At 39.6% G+C, this 23,360-nt stretch overlaps 1 protein-coding gene across 1 annotated transcript in view; it reads left to right on the top strand.

Annotated features, from left to right (window-relative positions):
• Positions 1 to 23,360, top strand: part of PLCB1 (phospholipase C beta 1) — a 398,236-nt gene that overhangs the window by 287,224 nt on the left and 87,652 nt on the right. The window contains exons 12-17 of the mRNA XM_086631124.1: positions 3,739 to 3,821; positions 10,776 to 10,860; positions 11,350 to 11,527; positions 17,765 to 17,835; positions 18,455 to 18,551; positions 22,329 to 22,413. Coding sequence (XP_086487250.1) covers positions 3,739 to 3,821; positions 10,776 to 10,860; positions 11,350 to 11,527; positions 17,765 to 17,835; positions 18,455 to 18,551; positions 22,329 to 22,413 — 599 coding nt within the window. The remainder of the gene's footprint in view (positions 1 to 3,738; positions 3,822 to 10,775; positions 10,861 to 11,349; positions 11,528 to 17,764; positions 17,836 to 18,454; positions 18,552 to 22,328; positions 22,414 to 23,360) is intronic.

The raw sequence follows: 23,360 nt of genomic DNA, 5'->3' as shown, positions 1-23,360 counted from the left end.
GAGAGCTGGGATGAAGGTCGTAAGGTTTTGAACAGCAATAAGCAATGTGTCAGCGTACTTTTTCTCTTCTCTGCCTGGTAGATGGGAGTGGGAGACAAAAATGCTGAACTGAGGTAGAGAACAGCAGCTGTCATGGAATTCTCTGCAATGTGCAAGCCTTTAAATTCCTGTGAGCAGAGAACAGGCTACTCGTGCCCAGTTGGGCGGGTCCCATCCACAGGGACCAGACACTCATCATTATATTCACAATTAAAAAAAATTAATAATGGTGTGTACCATGTTACACTTATCTCTTATACTTGGGATTAGATTTGGAGCACTGGAGGATGAAAAAGAAAAATTAGTATCTTTGGAGAGCATGATGGGATATTTGTGCCATTCAAACCTTAAACATATAATCTATATTTCTGAATTTCATCTTCTATTTCCTTTTTCTGTTATAAAAGGTAGATACTATACCCTTTGCAGTAACTTTAAATTGTTATGTTCTTGTTATTCTTAAAGATGTTTTTGATCCAAGGTGTTAGAGGAGCAGGATGGAGGTGTTTTCCTGTAGTATTAAGATTGGTAGTCAGGACAGCTTATAGTGGCACATCAGGATATCGTTTTTGAAGCGTGAAGAAATAATTTTTGTTCATCTGAGACAGGAACTCGCCATGGAAATGCATTTCTAGACTTACCTGTGTGCAAGAAGGCATGAAAAAATATTCCTTACTGAATTTGGTTACGTAGTAGGTGTTCGGAGTGGCTTCTCCACTAGTTACAGCTCTGAAGGATGTCTCCCACACTTGAAACATGAGTTGTTGGTGTTTTTTTTTGGTCTTCTGGTGCTTTCTTTTAGGAAAAAAAAAGCAAACAGCGCTGCCACACAGACAAAACACCAAATTTCACTTGCACCAGAATGCTCCTTTCGGTTTTTCAATTAGTTTTCTCTAACTCTTCACTGATTGAGTTAATCACAGGAAAATGTAAACCACAACCTTCTTGCACGTTTGTTATTAACTTTCCGGTTATGTTTATATGAAGCCACTTATGTTTACATGCGTAGAGTTTGATTGCTGGCAGTCCTTTAATTAAGGAAGATAGCTCTCAACTCCTTTGCTCATGAGCAGGAATTTGAAACAAAGTTAATCTGATTCTTAAAAGGATCATTAGCAGGAATGAGGGTTATCCCTGGTTATTTAGATGTTCCACCCTCGGCATTGTGTTTGCAGGAGAGATATTGGGAGGTATTTTAAACCTACTCAGGAATATTTTGTCTATCACTTCAGGGCAAATACTTTTTCTCCACACAGGAAAATGTAAAACTGTATCAACTGCTGGTTTCTTTTTGACACTGAAAGTGTGCTGCTTGGCTGAGGAGGAGCAAAATGATAGTGAAATAATGTGTCAGGAGCGCGTGAATCAATTCAAAGGGATCACTGGATCTTGAATGCTGAATCCTTTATCAGCTCATGCTTTTGGCATGACCACAGCACACAGTGCTTGTGTTCGTCTGCCAGTTTGCACTGCCTCAGACACGCTTTCCAAAGTGCAGAGACAGAAGCAATATGAACTCCCCATCATTATGTTACTGGGATTTTTGTGGGTTTTTTGTTTTGATTGATTTTTACCTTGCTTCATGACATTCAGAAATCAGTAAGGTTTTTCTCAGCTGCAGATTGTGAGCTGCTACCAGGGTGAGATCTTATAGGGAACCAACAATATTTTTCATGCCATAACGAGGAATCCGTGCATGTATACTTTATATATACACCTCGGAGACCTTTTTCAGGTGGAGTATAGTATGGACCTTACTGTGTTGTTCCTGTCTGACCATAGAGAATTTGCATTTACATTTGAATGCAGTCCGAGACTGGATCACCAGCATACCTGTTTCTTCACTGAACCAATGCCTGAGCTTCTTATCCTCAGCTTTCGTCAGTGTAATCCTGATTTTACTCTTTCAGGTTATTTTCTGCATGCATGCTGGATTTCATCCCTTTTTGCAGTTTAAAAGGCAGTTGAAAATAAATTTATGGATTTACTCCACAGCTTGAGCAGTGTATAGGAGCAAGAAAGGCCTCAGGACTGCTTTTGGCATTACGTCTTATATTGAGCCTCAGGTGTTCTTAAGCCCTGCATGATGCTCAAAACCAAGGAGAGGGTGCAGGTGGTTGGAGACCAAGCCAATACTAATGATCTTGGTGGAGAGCATCAAAATGGGAGGACTCACTACTTGTAACCTGATTCTCAGCACTGCTGTTCACTTGTAGTGGCAAAATTGCCTCAGATGCTTTTGCGGATCTCACCGGTTCTGAACAGCATGAAGGTGGTACCAGCACTTGGAGATTTGCTGGAGCTGGAAAGAAAGTGCACAGCGGGAATCACTCCATTGTGTGTTCCCACTGCTGTGAAACTGCAGCTTCTTACCTGCCTTCGCCCAGCCTTCTGCACCATTTACTGTTCTTCCAGTACATGTTTTGCCTTTCTGCTTTCTTTAAAGACTAGAGAAGCACATGAATGGTTAGTGATATGTGAAACGTTTAAATATTTGGCGAATGCAGTTTATTAAATGTAGTCATTCACCACCTATGTGTGCCGAGAGCGCTGGTTTCTCATAAGAGACACTACTACAATTTGTGCCTGAGCTGTGTGTTTTTCTGCTCACATGAAGATTGTGAATTTTGTTTGTATCCTAGCTCATATCAGCAAATCTGGAGATGGCTTGTACTTTCCTTCCAGCCTGGATTCTGCAACTCAGCATCAGAAGAATGTACCAGAAGCTCAGCTTTCATTTTAGGAAGTGGATTTCTTACTGTTAGGCTTCTCAGTTGAGCCTTTACAAGTACAGAAATTGAACAAAAGGAATCCCCAGAGGAGGCTTGTTTAAAATAAATAAATCTTTTAGGTTTTAGTCATCCTTATGATTTGGGTGGGAACAGGCTTATGGGTTCTTCTAAACTCCAGAGTTTGGCAGCAATGCATACGGAAAGTCTCCAGTGTTTTACAAGTTCTTTTCAAAAAAGATATGTGTTCCAATAAGGAAACATTGAATAATTTGTAACAATGAGTGCATCACTATATTGTGCACCCCACTAAAATTAGTGTTATCAATGTCTACTAGATTTACAGTTGTCATTTTCCATCAGAGCTGAAAGGAAACTTCTATGGAAGTTTCGGTTTCTGGGCCCTCTGTTTGATGATTCCTACTCAGCCAAGTGTTTTTAACTGAGTAATGTGTTTTCTTTTTTCTTTTCTTCTTTTTTTTTTTTTTGCCTTAAAGGGATTTCTGTCATCAAAAAAAGAGGGAACTAAAACTCATGAGTCAAAGTAACTAAGGATTTTATGGATACGTGCTTGTGTTGATGATGTTTAGAAGATATGCATTTGTCAGAGCACGTTTATTATTATGCAGAATAGTTCATGAAAGCCATAGCTTCAGGCATGGAACAACTCCACACAAAGACCAAGTTTTACATTTAAACTATTGATTTAGGCAGACATAAGTCATTTCTTGAGAAATGCGATGCTTGAGGCTCATCAGACGTTTTGAAGATTTGATTACAGTTTAGGTTGAAAAATTCAGTTGCTGCAAAAGAACATCCAGACCTTTCTGGGATATTTAGAACAGAAAGTCTGATTTCAGACAGTTTGAGTACGATTTCAGACCTTTTTGGGTCTTTTCTGTCTTTAAAGATGAAAATGCTGTTTCTTTAGAGACATAAATTTGTAACTGTATCTATTTTGATTCTTTAGGAAGTAATAGAAGCTATTGCTGAATGTGCATTTAAGACATCGCCCTTTCCAATCCTTCTTTCCTTTGAAAATCATGTGGACTCGTAAGTAATTACCATGTTTTCCTGTATGGTGTTATATTTTTTTATAAAGTCTAAGCATGGGATTATGTATGCACTTGTGGCAGTTTTGTATGACATGATCAACAGCTCTTACCCCAAAAAACTAAACTTGCATCAAGCTAAGTAACTGAGATGATCAGAACAAATCAGGCCTGTTCTTAAAAACCTTCCTGAAGTAGAATCTTTTGTATGAAAGAGAAAGTTTGAATAATTATGAGACAAATTCTGTTACCTTTACAGTCTCAGTATGTCCTGCTGGAATGCAGCAGTACTTCACCAAAGAAAAAGAATCAATTTTTCACCTGTTGATGACCTTATTCTGGGCTATAAGCATATTCTATGCACAGAATTTGGTCTGTTTCTTCTGTGTTAGAAGTAGAAGCCAGAACCATAGACCAGCCAGGATTGTGAAATCAGTGGTATGAAAGGCCAGGAACTGTTCTGTTTCTGCCAAAAAATACCAGTTTGACTAAGTTGTTTTCTTTTCTTTTCTATTAATTACAAGAAAAGACATTTTTCTGATAAGAAAAGAAAAAAATAAGTGAGAACACTCTTAAATTTGTCCCGGTGATCTAATTATTATTATTATTGGTTTAGTTCTGATTTTTCTAAGTTTGACATTAACTTTGGTGTTGAATATAGAGACCGCGTGGTTCGAAGTGGAGTGGCGTTGAAACATAACATGTGCCTTAACTTCAGTTGCCTTTTCCTCTTTTGTTTTCTGCTGTGAAAACATTTTCAATGCTTCTGGGGCTGGTTTGGACTGAGAAACTTTTATTTTTTTTTTAATGTGAAATAAAAAATAATCTTTGGGGCAGCAGCGAATGATTTAATACAAATCAGAAAAGATGTTGGCACTTTTGCTTCTTGAAGAGGAAAAGGGTGAGGGCTAACTGCTTTTCCATTGTTTTAGGAAGAACATTCTCGTCATAAGGGAAGGAACTGGTAGAAGAAGCTATGTAAGAATGTTTTTAAGAACAGATGTGACAATACTGATCAAAAATTATGTAGGTAGAAAAAATTAAAATCTGAGAGCTGACCTACATTACCTCTGTACCTTACAGTATAAGTTTTACCTTTTGTGGGCAAATATGTGCTTCTCTGTGCACATTTAAAGGCCACGTGGTTATGATTCAAACAGCTGCCTGTTAAATCCTGCTTAGTTAGTTCTATCTTCCTCTGAAAGACCACACAAATACTGTATTTAATTTCTTTCTCTGTTCGGTTTCCTCACTCCTTTCTTTTTGGTGTAAGTTATATCAATTTGGACAGCTGTTGCTGTAGGGTTTAACTCACAGTGCTTTTTTCAGTGCTTCCAAATGCAAACTCTGGTCTTAAGAAAAGACCTCAACCATTGTTCTTTGATGTATTATATTTAATATTAATTCTTCATTATTTTTCTTATTTTCACTGTGTTACTCTAAGGTAGAGAAGACGCAACATCCATTTTATTTTAATCAGAAGGGTTACATTTTTCTTCCTTTGAAGTCATTAAGACTTAAATCTTCAACTATTCCAGGGTGATCTGTTCTATTTTAGGCAAGTAAAGAAGTAAATAATTGTATTATATAAACTCCTGTCAGATGTAAGTTACATACAAAAGTGGCTGTAAAACTGTAAGATGAAACATTGTCAAAATTAGAGGTGGTGTGATACTGCAGGAACACGTCAAAAAGGGAACAGAGCTACTGCTGCATCACTCCAGTCTTCACGATTTGCCCCACCGAAGCTATTGGACCTTTCTCTTCAGAAAACTCCAGTTATGGAATAACGAATTATCCTGAAGTGTATTATTTGATGTCCTTTTCCATGCATTGCTATGATATAGTTTTTTAGCCAAGCAAGTCTACTTTACTGCTATTTATTATTTTTTGCTGCAGTAAATCATCAAAGTGTATGATTTCTAATTTTGCTTCAGCTGAAAATAATTTTTAGTTACTTTACCAACTACTACAATTATCTCTTCATTTCTTCACTAGTTCCTAGCGAAATCTGCAATTAGTCATGCCACTCACAGAAACCTTCACCTAATTTCATGGAATGCTCCTTTTGTCTTTTCATTTACTTGGAGAGTTGTTTTTCTCCTATATCTTAAAAGATGGACTTTGCCCTGAGTATTAACAAGAAATGCTAAGTGTTTTTATGGAATATCTGTCAAACAAATCCTATGACCTCAACTTCTGCTCTTGGGTCACCAAATTTTTCTTTTTTTTTTCGAGTTACAAGAGTCAGTATTCATGTGTGAAATGCTGGTCCTGTACAAATCAGTGGAAATTTTGGCATTAGCTTAAACAGAAATATGGATTTAGCCTGTGTTCTATATTCATGGCTTTTAAATAGACTGCGATTATCAGAGGTAAATAAGTTTTACATCACCAACATAGATGTGACAGTGTTAATCACTAGGGGACTTAAAATGCAAATTTTTCTTCCTTCTGGTTTATGTTGATGAGAATATTTTGGACTTCCTGTTTGTTCCACCTAGGGAACAAATCACTTATTAGCAGATAGTGTTAATCATCTCATTTTGCCTTCTTTCAGTGTTTTCCCTAGAAGAACCCCTCTCTAATATCTTTAAAGCATTTGAAGATTTTTTATTTCCTTTAGGATCATAGAACCATAGAATGGTTTGAGTTGGAAGGGATCTTAAAGATCATCTAGTTCCAACCCCCCCTGCCATGGGCAGGGACACCTACTAGACCAGGTTGCTCAAAGCCCCATCCAGCCTGGCCTTGAACACTTTAACTCCACTATGTAGTATATTCATTCTTGCCTGTTTTTATGCAATAAAAAGTTTAGAAAAAGAGCATATAACTTTTAGAATATATAAAATACTATGTATGCCATCATTTATATTGAAGTCAAAACATGCACACTGCGAAAAGACAGTACTAAGAAAAGATGTGGTTCTATCAAAAAATAGAAAAGTGCCCTGAAAATGTTGAAAAGACCTCAAGAAGACCTTGACGTTTGAAATTGGGCTTGCAAGAAGATAAGCAATCTGCAAATCTGAAAGCAGACACTCTATAATTAGAAATGCACTGATGACATAGCAAAAAGGTTAAGTGATCCTTGAGCAGTATCCCTATAAGATTGCTTCCAAGATTAAATTTAATTACAGTTATTCATATTGCTGGTTTCTTGCTGGAATTGTTATTTCAAATATTAACAGGATTTTTATCACTTTTTCTTCCTGCACTTTAAATTATTTTAGACCCTTCTGGGAAGCCTCTGTGTCTTTGTCTTATGCAGAAAAAGAATCTCTGCAGAAGTGGTAATAGTATAATGTTAGGAGCAGTAGTCATGCAGTAGTGCCAAAGAGCCTCTGTGACTGACCTTCGTAATAGGTGTAATACAAACACAGGAAAACGAAGTACAAGCAATGCAGTAATGGTAATGAAAACATTTCTTAGTATTCTTTTATTTCCATATCTCCAGGTATCATATTTCCCCTTTATCTTGCCTTTCCCTGTCACGTTTTCAGGGCGTATATTATTAGTCTATGTGCTACCCGTCCATGTCTGCGCAGTGAAAATCATAAAGCAGATAAAGTCGGGTCTTTTGTGGCAATCAATTTTTATTACAATACGTGAATGCTGAGAGAATTTCCAGTAACAGTGGATATGGACGAGGAAATACCTGGGTTTTGTTTCATAACACAAATGGGGAAATATGTTGATACAGAAAAGTTGATATTTCAATCTATTGTTCTGGTTCATAGTTTTGAAAGAAGAGAAAATAAAATGAAACTGATATTCCAACTTTTAAAATACTATAATATTAATACATAATCTATACTGTTACTAATAATCTATCTCTTGAAACAGTATATGTTGTTGATTCCTTATCCCTGGAAATGTTCAAGGCCAAGTTGGATGAGGCTTTGAGCAACCTGTTCTAGTGGAAGGTGTCCCTGCCCACGGCAGGGGGCTTGGAACTAGAGAGTCTTTAAGGTCCCTTCCAACCCAACCCATTCCATGATTTTATGTATTTATATATATTTGAGAGAGAGAACATAAAAAATACCACTCAGTTAAATGCTGGTACTTCTAAATATGTTTTATTCCATCTTAGGAGCTTTAAAAAATATCTCTGCGTATAGTCCAGTTCACAAAGTCAAGTAATTTTGTAATGTCAAGATTTTCCTACTTTGGCCTTGTCTACTACTGCAAGATTTTTTTATAGTATTAAAACCCCTTAGTTTTTCACATGATTTTCCTTTTCCTTCTTTCTGCCTCTGGGATACAGTGACATTGGAATTTATAAGCCAAATCAAAATAATGTTGGATTACGTTTTCCCCTTTTGCAAAAATGAAAGTTCTCACTGTGCTCTCTTTGAGGTAAACATGTAATTAAACACAGAAGATCAGATGAATTTGTTCTAGCTGTGGTGATAGTATGACATTTATTAGATTTAAATCTTGCATATTTTTTTTTATGTCCTATCAAGAGTTCTTTTTGAAATTGATGTGCCCATTTAAAAATGCTGATGTCACATCTAATTACTAAGATTTCAATGATTGTGCTCCTTTGATTCAAGGCGCTGTCCTTTGAACTTTCTGGGTTCTAAGAGCATGAGTCTGTTCAAAATACACCCTGGTGGAGAACGCTGAAATAAAATTCACTATGATCACCCCTAGACCTATAGCAAATACCTCGTCCACTTGCTTACTGGAGTGAAGTGCCTTTATTTTCCCTGGTAGCTGGCAGTTAGAAATAGATAACATGCTGTCGCAGCCTGATCTGTTCTTCCCATCACCTTCTCCCTTGTGGGTTCTTAGTTCCATTGCCTTGCTTGCCTTCATCCTAATTTTCCATCCTCAGCTAAAAGTGGCTCTTAACTTTTTTGCAGAATTGGCTGCACGCAAAAGAAAGCATTAGTGAAACGCTGTCATGATTTAAACTGCATGCGGTGCTTGCGTAGCTTCGTGGAAAAATTTAAAGCCTCCTCGCAGTATGTTTTGTCAATGACTGAGCTAATGACCGATTCACCCCATATCTGCTTCAAGGGACGTTCAGAATGCTGATCTCAGGGAAATTACATTTTCTGATTCAAATACCACCCAGCCTTTATCTCAGCTCTTGGTTTGGCCTTGCTGATCCCAGGAAGAGCTCCAGTGCCAGGTGCTCTGGTAATTAATGACAAACTAGACGTAACGGTTGTTGCACTCTTAGTTTGCAAGAAAAAAAATGAGCACTCCTTTTTTCCTGTATACTCAGCTCTATTTTGTCATGAAAAGTAGCTCCATGGTAACATAACTGCTTATACCGTTCATGCATCTTCTGTGATATGCAGATCATAATTAACAGGGTTGAGGAAGTTCTAGTAAGCAATATAGACCTGTCCTTCAATAGAGACTTCTCAACAACAGAGCATCAAAAATGAAACTTAAAGATAGCTAGTCTCAGATGCTACAGGTTTTAAACAGGCACATATAGAAAAAATGCACAGTTGTCTAAAATTAGAAAGAGTGACTGTAGCACTGAGCTGCGTTTTAAGATGATTTGAGTAATATTCCTGAGCAGTATAACCTGTCTTCAGTCCTGAAGTTTCCATCACTTATGCGCAGGAATCTTCAACTTCTTCAGTTGAACTTTGGGAAAATTGATTGTAAGTAGGGTTTACTGAGGTTCAGTTTACTTCTAGAGGATGTCAGGAAAACCACTGAAGTAATTTACTATGGTAAAATTTGACACACTGTCTGATTTTAAATAAAAATTGATAATTTTTAAAAAAGGAATCTGACCACGTGCCCAAACAAGCTGAGATGGTCATTCAGCAGCTCCACCTAGCAGCTTGGTATTACATCCAAATAGCCACTAAGAAGTCTGTCCTGATATGTTGGTCTCAGTTATAGACACATCAAATGCTCGCAGCATGTAATTATATGCATATAAAATGCAGTTACACCAGCACTTCTTGCAGCAATTCTCCAAATTGACATAATGCCTCTTAGCAGTAGCACAGTTACATCTACGCTGTGACTTCTGCCCGTGAGAACATGCCAGGGGAGATGCTGCTCAGTGAGCTGGCGAGGGCATTGCACGCTTCTGGTGCAAACTCAGCCCAGGAGGTCGGAGGATGGGTCAGGGCTTTGCCGCGGAGCGCGGTGCGGAGGTGAAGCTGCTCAGGGCTGTGGCTGGACGGGCTGTCATGCTGCACAAGCACAGCACCCACCTCACATGGGCCAACACAGAGGGGGAAAGAGGGCTGCATTTTGCAGAAAATGTGCAGTAAAACTAACAGCATTTTAGAAATCTGCAGTAAAACTAAGTGTTTCTCTAGCAGTGCCTGTAACTGAAGCAGCTTTGCTGGTTTTGAGACCCAAATGTCTTCTGCCCCTTCTTCTGTGTGGCTGTGCCCTGTAGACATGCTGAGTGAGGTGGTGGGTACCCATGGCTTGGGAAGAGTAACAGACATAGCTGCACAGGAGACGGCTGTCTGACTGTTTGGGGGGTTATGCTTCAGGTTAGGTATGACAAAAAGAAAACAAAATCCAGGTGGGGTTGTGGGGGCAGGGGTCAGAAGAATGCCAGGCAGGTGTACAAAGTAACATGAGAAGGAAAATATTTAAGCTTTGAATAAAAAAGTTGCCTGAAAGAGGTAAATTCACGTAACCACTGTTTCCCTAAAGGTAACAACTGACAGCCTCTTTATTTTCTACTAAGTGCATGAGAAAATATATCTCAATATTAAAATTTTGATTTCACTGTTATTCAATTGACTAATGCCTTTATTTCATGTGTGATCCTTTTGATAAGCTCTATCAGAGGAATCACAATAATTACATGATATATCTAGGTCCCTCTGAAAAATTCACAGCAATTGGATCAGGAAATTATATCTAGTTTAGGGATATTAGATATTCCATTACTGCTGCTTTCACTCTGTAGCATTAGTAGGACTCATTTGTTTCTTTCTTTTCTCTCCCTTAGCCCTAAACAACAGGCAAAAATGGCAGAGTACTGCAGATTAATATTCGGAGATGCATTGCTTATGGATCCATTGGAAAAATACCCGGTAATATGGTTTGATATTTATCAGATCACAATATCTGTGTGAATTTTTATTTAAGTGTTTCAATCCTGTGTCATTCTTTATATACAGCCTTTCAAAACAGATCCTAAAGAAGAGGGTTAAGCAACGTGAGCTGTTGGTGATTTAAGAATATAATTTCTGATGCAGAGATTGTTGTGACACAGTGAATTGTAATCCTCTGAATGCAATTGATTCACGTAGCTGCAGTTTGATAATGTAGGCTTTCATATTCGAACTCATACTTATTTTGGTTATGACTGTAGACATTTCATAAGGCATTTTTCTTTTCTTAAGTGCCCTCAGTAGCCCTATTTCATATAATGTTGAAGTTACCTCTTCTGCAAAATACCTTTCATTTTAACAGGGCTTATAGAGGTTATGAAATTATCTTGCCCCATGTGGGCCCTAAGGAATTGCCATAAGCTTGTTTCTTTTGTTGTTGTAACAAATTTCTCTTGCTTTTTCTGCAAGCTTGAACCTGGGGTTCCTCTTCCAAGCCCTATGGATTTAATGTACAAAATTCTGGTGAAGAATAAAAAGAAGTCGCATAAATCTGCAGATGGAAGTGCAAAAAAGAAGCTCTCGGAGCAAGCTTCCAACACATGCAGTGATACATCTAGTATGTTTGAACCTTCCTCCCCCGGAGCAGGTATGAATTGAATCTACAAATACATCTCTCCCTAAAACACAAATGCTTAATTATAACCATAATTCAATCCATTTACATTGCTCTATCAAGGTAAAGGTGCACCAGTGTGGGTCTTGGTAGAAACCAACACTAAGTGTCACTGATCCAGGAGTCTGAGAAGGCTTGTGGCTGAGGATCACTTACAGAATGACCTAAAGCTCAGTGATGTGTACTACTATTTATCAGCACTGCTTAGGAAACAGAGTGAGCTGCCCGCTCCGCCACCCTTGGATGCCAAATACCAAATAGAAATGTTTTCTTTTTTCTGTTGTCTCTGAGATGTGTCTACCATTTGGTGCTCTGAGATGTGTCTACCAGTGGTTCTGCAGTGTCTTAAGATTTAGGGTAAATGTGAAAGAGATATCTGTTCCTCAGGCAGACAAGGCTTAACCTGCTGTTGTCTTGCATTAGTTGGGAACACATCACAGACCTCTTTGCAAAGTGCTATAAGGTGTGGTTTTTTGTTCTAGAGATGGAAACGGTCAAAAAGAATACTGCAAGCAAGTATTTGTTACCATCAGGAATTGTGGGGAATGTAGCCCATGGAAAGCAGTGTGTTACATTAAACTTGTTCATTATTAGAAGAATTTTAAAAATCAGAAATAAAATAGAAAAGTTACTGTGGTTTAATGCATGTATTCTGATAATGCTTATGGGATCTGCAGGGGACCATTGTGAACGTTGGTATGCAGAAATTAGTAAGAGATGGTCTTTGTCCTGAAGAGCTTAAAACCTAACTAGAAAAGACAAAGAGAAGTGCAGAGAAAAAAGTAAAGTAAGGATTTTCTCTAAACCGCAGGAGCAGATGAGCAGCAGGACAAACAACGAAATCTATATATCCTGATTCACAGCCCCGTGTCTGTTCATAGATTTCTAGGTTGGAAAAGACCTTAGAGATCATCGAGTCCAACCATCCCTAATCCCCATTAAACCATATCCTCAAGTAGCTCATCCACCCTATTTTTAAACACATCCAGGGATGGGGACTCAACCACCTCCCTGGGCAGCCTATTCCAGTGGCTGACAACCCTTTCAGAGAAGAAATACTTCCTAACATCCAACCTGAATCAAAGCACTTCTAGTGCTTTCCCTGCACTAGAAATTCTTTTTCCTATTACAACTGAAATTTTGGATTGCTAAAATCGTAGACGTTTATGCCCCAATAGTAGAATACTTGCTAGTAGAGCAAATTGAAAGCTCTGCTGGAATAAAAGTTCATTACCATTTGCTGTTAAAAAACTTTTTTCCATTGTTTGTAATTTTTTCTAAACTTTGATTAATTGAGCTGAAAATTTTCATGCTGGCAGTTTGCCTCAAGTTGAATTAAAAAAAAAAAATCCTTCTGTATTTGCGGATAACATTGTTTATCCTATTAGAAGCAAAAAAAAAGAGTTTTCAACTACTGTGTTAAGAAACTTTGAAAAGGGCATGCTTTGAAGTAGGGCTTGGGTTTCAAAGGAAGATTCATCCTGGTGTCAGCAATGATTTAATACTGTTTTCTTGATTTGCTTTAGACAAATCCCAAGCAACAGAAAAATAAGTATGTGTATGCCAACTGACTCCTTTCCAACACTTGAAATCAGCCCTGGGTTCCTAACTCTACATTTCTGTTACGAGCACGTAGTGAGAACCCAGTGGCAAAGTATATTCTTGTGCTATATGATTTCTTCTGAGTGCCTGATCTGCATAGAGGGTAACAGCTTTGTCTTTCAGGACCCTCTCTGTGAGCTTTTATAGGAAAAGACCTGGACTGTGAATCTAAATATTGATGATTATGCAAGGCAGGGGTGACAGTCCCACAATAGGGTGCGTAATTTTGCAAATTAACTGTGAATATTATGTCTGTATTACCTGTATAACAACCTCTGTTCACTGCAGGTTGTGAAGATGAACACTTACAAATTGGAAAATGCTAGAACTGAGATGGCAAAATTGATGTGGTCAGTTGTTCATCTGTGATTGCCAAAATATATTACTTGTAATCCTTCTGTCAGCCATTGTTTCTCCTTTAGGACCCGTGTCTCTTGCAGAATGCAGTTAGTCAGTACTTTTTCACTCAATACTTGATCCTAGATCTAGCATCCTCATCTTGCAGTGAATTTGTGTGGAGGTATCCAGGCTGCATATGAGCACTTGACAAACAGCAGTGAGTTTATCTGAACAAGACCTGTGGGAATTGAAATAACATTAAGACAAATTTATCTAAGGACAGTCAAGTCTGAGAGAGCTTAAGGGCAGTTTAGGGATGACTGACAAAGAACATCCAGGATCTGATTTTTCAAGAATACTTTGAATTTTTAAGTATTCAGAGCACAGCTCCAGAGATTTGAGCGACAGCTTACAGCTATGAGCATGCTGCGTTTCTGTAAATCAGATGTCAGTCTTTGGTCTGTGAACATTAAAAAAAAAAAATTACTCACTGTTTTATAAGACCACTGTGGCAAGGCCCAGTGAAGAGTATGATTCCATGGGGCAGTGATCAACAATCACCATGACACCCTTCTGTTCACTGCCTCGTTCCTTATGTGCATCTCAGTATCAGCAACATGTAATGCTGGAGCACTGCAAGCATTGTGCTCCTCTGTACCCAGTACCAGTTTCTTTCTGGAGCATGAGAAGAGTAATGCAATTAAAGACTCACCAAAGAAAGCCTAATTCTTAACATTTCTTAACATTCTTTCAGTCCTCCAACCTTAATACAATATTTGCGTTTAGCAAGTTGGGTGCATAATTCAAATAACTCTATTGTATTGTATAATTCCTGTCAGCATTACTGCTGATCTCTGGGAGAAAGTTGTGCTGATTCAGCCTTCTTGAGTTTTTAAATGAGTTTATTCACAGCAGTGCAAAAATATGGAGATTTATACTTCAGTTGATAGCAAGTTTCACTGTGTCTCACACTGCTTGAGGTCAGGTTTAAACCCAAATATATCACTCTCTTGATATGTTTATAAAACGCACAATATGAAAGCTAGATGCTGGTGATACAGTAGCAATAATTAAAAAAAAAAAAAAACAATTCTGAAGCGAGCTTTGCAGAATGGACTTGCAAGATGTTCATGAAACTGATGTAAAAAGTAAGTTCAGTAGGGTATTATATGTGTCTGTGGAAAAAGCTTTCCCTAAAGGTACAGCAAAGCTGGCAGAGCAGAAAAAGAATTTCTGAGATAACACTTGTTAGGTAGATTGTCATTTTGGTAAACAAGCATCTTAGACCTGACTGTTTTAGCATGACGAACAGAAGTAAATAAGCAAGATTTTCAAAGAAGTTAGATTGCACTGCAGAAAGAACAGTGGCAGTTCTGCAGGTACGTACGATTTACCACAAGTAGTCCTATACTGAAAGTGGCCAGAACTTGCTAATTGAACAGTATTTAAATTTTCAAGTAAATTGTTGATTTCTCACTGATGGGATGACATTTTTGTCGGAGTAGTGGGTGCTGCAAGGAAGGAGTCACAGGAAGACAGAGAGGGTAGAATTGGCTCCATCATTTCATGACTGAATAGAAAACAATAAAAAGTTGTAGGCTCAGTGTATGTCAGTGCATTGGTAAATGGCCACTGTAGGCCAGCTCAGGCCATGGCCCACTGTTAGAAAGTAAATTATTTTAGCAAACTGAGTAAAGTTCATTTCTTCCTTTTTAAAAATCAGCAAGTGCTGATGTACAGCAAAAAAGAAACAGAGATTGCCTCCCCAAGATGCTGGTGGCTGCTTAAACGTTATAGAGCTAGCAAGCTCCACCAGCAAGTACCTCATTTCTAGTGTGTTCTGGCTGTTATTTGAAAGGGGTCTGAGAAAGCAGATTACCAAATTTCTCTGAATTTCAAGCAATGTATAACTTTTTGTTTCATTAGGCTCTCAATATCTGTCGCACTGCTGAGGCATGGTGAGAATGAGTAATATTTAGCACTCAGCTTCCTCAACCCTTGGTAACAGGGATTTGGCTTGTTCCCTGCTCTCCTCTCCTAATCATCTCTGTTCAGTATTACTGTGTTGAACCCCTCTACCCATCAGCTGGGATTCAGCCTCCTTTGTCCACTCGTTACATTGCCCAGTGAGCACTTCTATACCTTCCCCACACTGCCTCACTCACTAGGGGCAGTTCCTTGAAAACACCCATGAAACTGCCCCATTACTCCACTGACAATTTTCCTGAGCCCTTCTGCCTATGAGCAGTTGACAGCATCTGTGTTATAACTCACCTGTTGTGGTAGGGAGCAACATCTCGTTATTTCTTGATATTATTCTGTCTGCTTCTGTCCATGGGCAGGCTCTTGTCTCGTACTTGGAGAGCAAGCACTTGGAGCAGGGCTGTCTATTTTCATTGTATGCCATATCGCGTGGAGAGGTCCTGTCCTGACCTGGGTTTGTAGTCCCATGTAAGTTCATCCACGTCACAGACATCTCCTCAGTCTGGCCAAGAAAGAAACTCCTCTTGAGCAAGTCAGTCTTTCTCTGACTTTGTGTCCCAGCAGTGTAATGGGAAAAGAAGGCTGGGTTTGAGTGTAGGACCATGCTGCTGGGTGAAAGGCAATGCAGATGTAGTCATACTTTCTAAAGCACTTAACTGATTTTTATTCTGTGTTTGCAATCCTGTTTATTATTTGTCCTGGTTTTGCTATCTGATGCAAAACTTGAAAATGAGATCTGATCTCCTTGGGAGTTTTCCTGTTAAATATTTTTAAATAAATGAATAATGTGTTGCGTACTTTCCTCCCTGGACACTTCTAGCGAGAACAAGCTATCATCTACCTGGTATCTCAGCAGTGCAAATTGTCTGAAATCTGCCCGTGTCCTCTATTTTGTGGACTACACAAAGTGTTATTTTGCCAGTCTGGTTGTATCATTTGAGAGCTTCCCATCCAAAGACTGTCACTACAAATCCTGTGAGAGCTCGACTGGCTCTTTGCAATGTGTTGAGGTTCCCTGAGCCGTCCCTTGAGCCTGTTGAGCAATCGTGTTATTTTCTTCAATGAAATGTTCAGGAAGAAATGTGTTCGTGAATAAAAGCCTGACATTTCAACATCTGCATCTGGAAGGAAACTCAGCCTGGGTAGTCATCATTTGGTTTTGAAAGGCACACTCATTATTTAAGTCATATGTACTCTCCATGTTCATAAGGGGCCCACTGGGCATGATTCAAGGTCTGCTGGAACAAAGAGGAGTTTCTTTATTGACTCAGTGGGCTTTGGATCAGACCCTAAATTGACAGGAGGAACTGAGACTGAATTACCATTCTCTGGAGAGTTTAGGAATGCTGCACAGTGGTTAGATTTTTTATGCTGCCAAAAATAAAATGGCCACTGCTGAAGAAGGCTGAAAGGTTCGTGGAATAAAATCTTCAGGGAGAGTTGTCAATCTTGTAGGTGTGGATCGGTGACTGCAATATAAGTTAAACCTTCTTTTCCAGAGTCATCTTAAGATGCACAGTGTATACTTTGTGACAGCCAAACCCACAGGAGGAGTTACAAAAGAGAAAGATAAGCTTGATATTCCTTAATGGTTTCATTTCTGGTGCAACCAAATCAAAACGTTTTGGAGGCGAGGGGAGGCATTCGTTAATTAACAATAAAGAATCTGTGTCTTGCCTGTAGGCATTTGATGAGTACACCGCAACTGGGAGCAAGGCATAAAATGGGTTTTATTTGGTCCCATGTACCCCATCGGTCCGTTTTCAGGGAAAGGATGAGCCATGTGCATCCCCTTCGCATTATTTGATTCGCACTGCCCTCCGCCGGTCCGTTTGAGCTGTGCCACCGGCGTCCCGGCAGCAGGGCACACCTTGCTGCCATCCACGCCAAATTGTCGCAGTGAGGTGCCTGTGCCTGTTCCTGCCAGCTGTGCTCCCTCAGCGCGTGCCCTGCGATACAGGCAGGAGAGATGGATTTTGCTGAACAGTCCTTGCTGCCCCACGACGCTCCGTTCCCAGTGCTGATACCTACCCCGTGGTTTCCAAGCACTGAGCATCCAGCAGCTGCCAAGGAAGAGCTTTTGTTTGTTTGGACAATAAGAACTTATCAATGCTGAGGATGGATGAATCCCTCGAGACAGTGTATTTGATTTGTGCTGTGACAAAAAGCACATGTGTACTGTAGTCTCCTTTGAGCAGCGCTACTTGCACATCTTTACCGAATTTACCGCTGGTATTTATCACTGTTGCTTCAGCCAGTAATTATCTTCTGCTTAAAACTTTTCAGGAGAAGCAGAGATTGAGAGCGATGATGATGATGACTATGATGATGACTGTAAAAAGTCGTCGATGGATGAAGTAAGGGTGTAGATATGTTTTATGGTTTTGGGTGGGTTCCAGCAGTTGTGGATTGGCTCATGTTACTAGGAGTGGGACTGCCATCTAGTGGAGAAAGGGAGGCAGAGCACTGGGAAACACGACCAACTTTCTGGAGTTGGTTGTTAATCCATTGGGAAGAACATCTTTGCTTTGTTTATATTTTCATTTACTGAAGAATAAGAATTAATAGCACCACAGCTGATCTGTTTTAGACCGCTGCTTGTGGTGTATTTAGCAATGTTAGAAGAAAAACTTGACATCGAAAACTTAGAGCTATGTTTGGATTTTATCCAATAAAATAATAATCCAACAGTACTGACGAATGTGCTCAGCACTACGTGTGTGTAAAGGTAATGCAGTCCCTTCCCTAGAAGCCATGTAAAAAGCATGAATACAGCAGCAGTTAGTTAAACGTTTCAGTTTTATAGCGAATTTTCTTCTTTACTGTGTGAAGCTCCCTGTGTGGGGCACTGACTTCACCAAGCCAGGATCAATGAAAGATATCACAGTGGACAGAAAACTGGGCTTTTGTATTTGTGGCCTCTGCTGGCCACCATGGACAGATTAAAACTGCAGCATTTTCCCTTCTCTGTCCTAGGGTACTGCTGGAAGCGAGGCTATGGCCACGGAAGAGATGTCTAACCTGGTGAACTACATTCAGCCTGTGAAGTTTGAGTCATTCGAAGTATCAAAAAGTAAGTAAGCTAAGCATGAGCAACATCTTATACTGGAATTTACCTAGCAAGTGTTTGGGAGAAAGTTCTGGAGAAACGCTGCTTGGCTTCCTCTCAGTACATACAGGCACACGGACAGAAAATGTTCCCTTGGTGTATCCAGCCAAATAAATGCGTATTTATTTTGAAACCTGCGTTAGTCTAAATATCAAACTTCATCAACAGTAAACATGCTGCCATTAAAAAAAATAAAATTGAAAATGTTGTGCTTACGTTGCCTTTGTTGTACATGAGTAAAGAGTAACTTAAGTAGCTTTGAGAAAGGTGGTCATAAATATTCCTTAGGATTGAGCAAGTGCTTTATAGTTTGCTTCTGCTCCTTTTAGAGAGGATCAGTGCAAGCAGAGTCTGCCCTTCCCCATATGCAAATTCACTCAGTCCTGCCTCTGTGTATTGTATAGAAAAGGCCATAATTTTATCCCCTGCTGGCTTTTACAGAAGATGCCTTGCTAGGAATGCACTCAGTGGCATCCTTAATAAACACTGCAGCATCTTTTCCTTTCTTGGTGCAGAACCCCCTACTGTTTGCCTGCCCTTTTTCACTTTGTTTTGACAGGTTGCAATATGCTCTTGGAGCTTTTTAGTTAAAGAAGCATTTTAATTTATTGTGGATTTCTGGAGGCCTTGGCAGAGGACAGGTAACTGGTGCCGAAGTCCGTAGCTGTATACAAGATTTTGCATTTACTCGTCATGAATAATAAACACATAAGAAGTTCTCTACCTGTTCATTTGTAGGTGTGTGTTTATACAGACATACACACAGCAGTCACAAAATCATGCAGAGAGCTACGCTCATTCCCTATAGTTAGTCTCCCTTTGGATGTTTATAATCTCCTCTAGCTCTAATGAGAATTACAAGAACACAGTGGGAAGGAGATATTCCTTCTGGAAAGGAAGCCATGTGAATCGTAGCAGGACAAGTTGATGCAGCTGTTATAAAATTGTCTGTGTAGGTTTCTTCTGTTCACATGCCTGTGCCTTTCCGAGCTTCGTCTTTACTTGTAAAGAACTGCTGACATCCAAATTTTTTATCCTAAGTCTTGGTGTGACCTTTGATCAATCATGCTGTTGCGATGAACTAATAATCTTAAGGAATTAATTTTTCTGATGTTTGTGTTGAAAAAATCATTATGTGGTAAATGTGGCCAGTTTGTTAAAGCAGTGGCCTTACGTGGTAAGTGTTGCCAGCTAGTTAAAGCAGTGGGCACTGTAGTGTGACTTTTGGGTTCTGGTCTTAGCCCTGGCCTGGACTCACTGCTGGACCTTCATAAAATTCAGCAAAGATGAGCTGAATAAAGGAGGAATTAGATGAGGATTGTTTTTTATTTTGATGCCTATCCAGTTGTTGCCCAGATTTTATTTTTGTTCACCTGACTTCATTTCCCTAAGTGTAGAGCTCCATACTTACCTTTTATACAGTTTCATCATTTCAATGTTACAGCATTTTTCTAATTTAATAGTTTCTAATTCAGAATTTGTTTTGATTTGGGATCCTGGCTTCCATGGTGATATCAGCACCTCACTGCTTCTGTCATTCACACATTATAGAAGTGCATTTTCTGGTCTTACATCCAACTTGTTAACAGAAATGCTGAATAGCATTGGATCTGTGACAGTCCCCTGATTGCCCGCACTAGATATGTTCCCTCTCTCTGATAGCAAGTGGTTGTATTTTTTCAAGTTTTTCAGGCAGTTTTTCAACGAGCTATTTGTCCACTCCGTCATGACTTCCTTCTGATAAGATAGCACGGTGTATTGTATCACAAAAGAGAAATGTGTCTCCTGCACAGTCTTTTCTTCAAAGGGCAGGTTTCTTAATCCTCTCCAGATACTACAAGGAAATAATTGTTCTCATTTTAATTAGGAGTTTGATTAAGCCCTGGACACTTAGTAACCAAGTCATTTAAGAGCTACCAGTTCTGGTTTTCTACAAATGCTGTACTTTAGGATAAGGCTGAGAGATACAGTATATGCAACAAATTCTAGCACCTATATTCTAAATAGAATAAACCCACTATATATGTATGTTGCTAGTGCTATCCCACTAGCAAGAGAGAAGGATGAAATAAGAATAATCTTAGTGCCTTTATAAGGAGCTGAGGTGGAGAAGAGCTGACTGGAGAAAGAGGATATTGCTTGTTGGAAAAGAAGAGAAGTGGTAGGAGAGCAGGCTCTAGGGAATGGCAAGAATCATTCACCATTAGGAGATAACAGCTATGAATAACGGCAGTAGTGTGATGGTTGCTAATTAGAAATGGGGACCACGATAAAGTCTGAGTCCCACCTCTCCTAGAGGGAAGAATCACTTTTGGAACACTGCGGTCGTCCTCTGACTCTTCAACGTACGCCAAGAATAGTTTGTAATTCATAAACTGGCAGCACATTTTCCTCTGTGTTGGCCCAAACAATCTAGCTCCTCACTTCTTTGGATCCACTGCTTCCTTTTTGGCTCCCTGTAAGGAAAGCGCCCACCTGTTTCTGTCCTGCTTCTCTCTGCAAGGCAAGTGCTTTTGTTCAGTTTTATTCCTCTCCTGCAGCTTCGCTGTTTGACTTCAAGAAGCCGGCCAGGCTGGCCTCCTGGCCATCCCTGGGTTACTGCAGCACAATTACATCTAAAACTGGATGAGGGCAAGCCTTTTCTCTGCCTTATTGTTTTCTTTCAACAAAGTGGTGAGGCTAGAGAGTTTATGCTTCAACACAGACACCATTTCCCTCATTTTTAAAGAGAGCAGTGCTGAGAGAGCTAATGGCTATGACCTCCCAGTGCTGTGGCCCCTTCTAGGCAATCTACGCAGCTGATAGTGACAAAATGGGAAGGTGTTATTTTACAGGAATCCTTACCTTTTGTACAAAAGCAAAAAATACTGAAGGTAGAAGGGTCTCGACTTGGGCTGTCTGCTACAGCATGTCACACGGGTACACTGAAAGGCTGTGCACACATCAGGTAAAGGTGAGTAACAGATGATACACAAATTAGTGTTTTGTCCCCCTGAGTTACAAGCTTAGGAGGAGCTTTTCACCACTGTCAGGTCAGAAAGTCTGACCAAATGAAAGAGGTCGTAGAAGCTCCGTATCAGTCTGGGGTTAGGTCTGAAGACCTGCTGGGACACAGGAGTGTACCTTCAGGCTTGATTAAATAGCAATGTTTCCGTGACTGTTTGAGACAGATGTGACCTTGCTCTGACGTACTGGAGATAACGAGAACCGCTGTAGGCACAGCTAGAGCACTGCTTAGTTTAATCTGATACGGACGTTAGTCACTATAGCTTTGAATTGGCTCAAAACCCTTGCATCTGCCTGCAAAGACAATCTAGAGATCCAGCAGGGCCACAAAAGCTGCCATGTTGCCTCTGCATCCCACCTGAGAGCTTTGGGCTCTACCTCTCAAACAGATCAACGTAGTATTTTGTGAGCCAACATGAGAGGTCTCTGCCCGTGCATGGAATTTCTGTTGCCTGAAGCTGGAACAGCAGCAGTCTCGGGCAGTACCGATGCCCTTAATTTGGGCAGTGCTGATGTGAGCTCAGACAGAGCTCTGCGCTCCCATGTGCGGAGTGACCTTGCTGCTGTCAGCAAACAGTCGTGTAGGTAGACTCTTTGAGATCAAGGTGAAATGGGCTGGTGAACAGTAGATGGGACAAGTGAACTGAGACTAAGCCAGTTGTTTGCAGCTCTTGTATCACATATGATTGCATGCTCTAACGTGTCACTGTTTTTATTTCCCCTTTAAACTTTCAGAACGCAACAAAAGTTTTGAAATGTCTTCCTTTGTGGAAACCAAAGGGCTCGAGCAACTTACAAAATCTCCTGTGGAATTCGTGGAGTATCCTTGACTTTCAGAAAGCTGATTTCTTAGCCTTTCTATATCTGACATCTGTTACAGGGCTTTATTGAAATTTGGAGACAGGAGCTGGGGAAATGGGGAACGCAAATGAAATTTGTGGATTTGACTGTCTTCCTAGATAAATTAATTGGCTTGAGTTCTGATGAGCTAATTTAAAAGCTGGCATGAGTCCTTGTGCTGTGGGCTAGGACTACAGGGAATAGGCATAAACTACATATTGAAGACCTCATACTTTGTATTCTCATTGTTAAATTTATCATGCTGTATGAGGTGGTATGAGTTACAATGAACAAATTCTCAAAATGTGGCTGATGGTTTTTTGCAAAGTCATACAAGAGAGCTTGCTTTCCCATCATACTTGTAATTCGAAGAGCACTGAGCTGTTTTATTACCACACAATTATTTTTTTTTCTCAAGAGTTTTTTATAACTTTTAAAGAAAAGCTAAAGAGCATTCTGTTTAGACCTTTTGATGTTTCTCAACGTCTCACATCATGGCTGCAGTTAAGAATGAATGGTCAAGATAAAACAGTGCCTTAAAGAAGATTAATGGAAAGCTATTTCCACAGATAACCTGCAGCATGTTCTCATTTCTGAGATTTGTAGACTCAACTATAGGAAGTGCACACTCATCATCTCTGTCTGTATGTAGAGGCCAATTCTAATGCCTGTTCCAGAAGAGCAGTTATTTTTTAATGGAGCACCTCTCCCCCACCAGAGGAAGGTTCGCTGTTTACAGCTATTTGGCCTCTATGAATGCAATCTTAGGAAAATCCCAAATTAGTAACCATAATGATAAATAGAATTTTATGAATGCTATCTTTTTAATGCATATGCCTATGCTATTTCATTGCTTATTCTGAGTACTGAGTACAGGAACAAAGAGCACCTTTAGTTAACCTGTATTTATCATATCTCCTACAAAAT

This window comes from Tauraco erythrolophus, chromosome 2 (genome assembly GCF_009769465.1).
Source record: "Tauraco erythrolophus isolate bTauEry1 chromosome 2, bTauEry1.pri, whole genome shotgun sequence".
Taxonomy (NCBI): domain Eukaryota; kingdom Metazoa; phylum Chordata; class Aves; order Musophagiformes; family Musophagidae; genus Tauraco; species Tauraco erythrolophus.
Note: the sequence above shows the minus strand (reverse complement) of the source record. Positions and strands in the feature narration are given on the sequence as shown.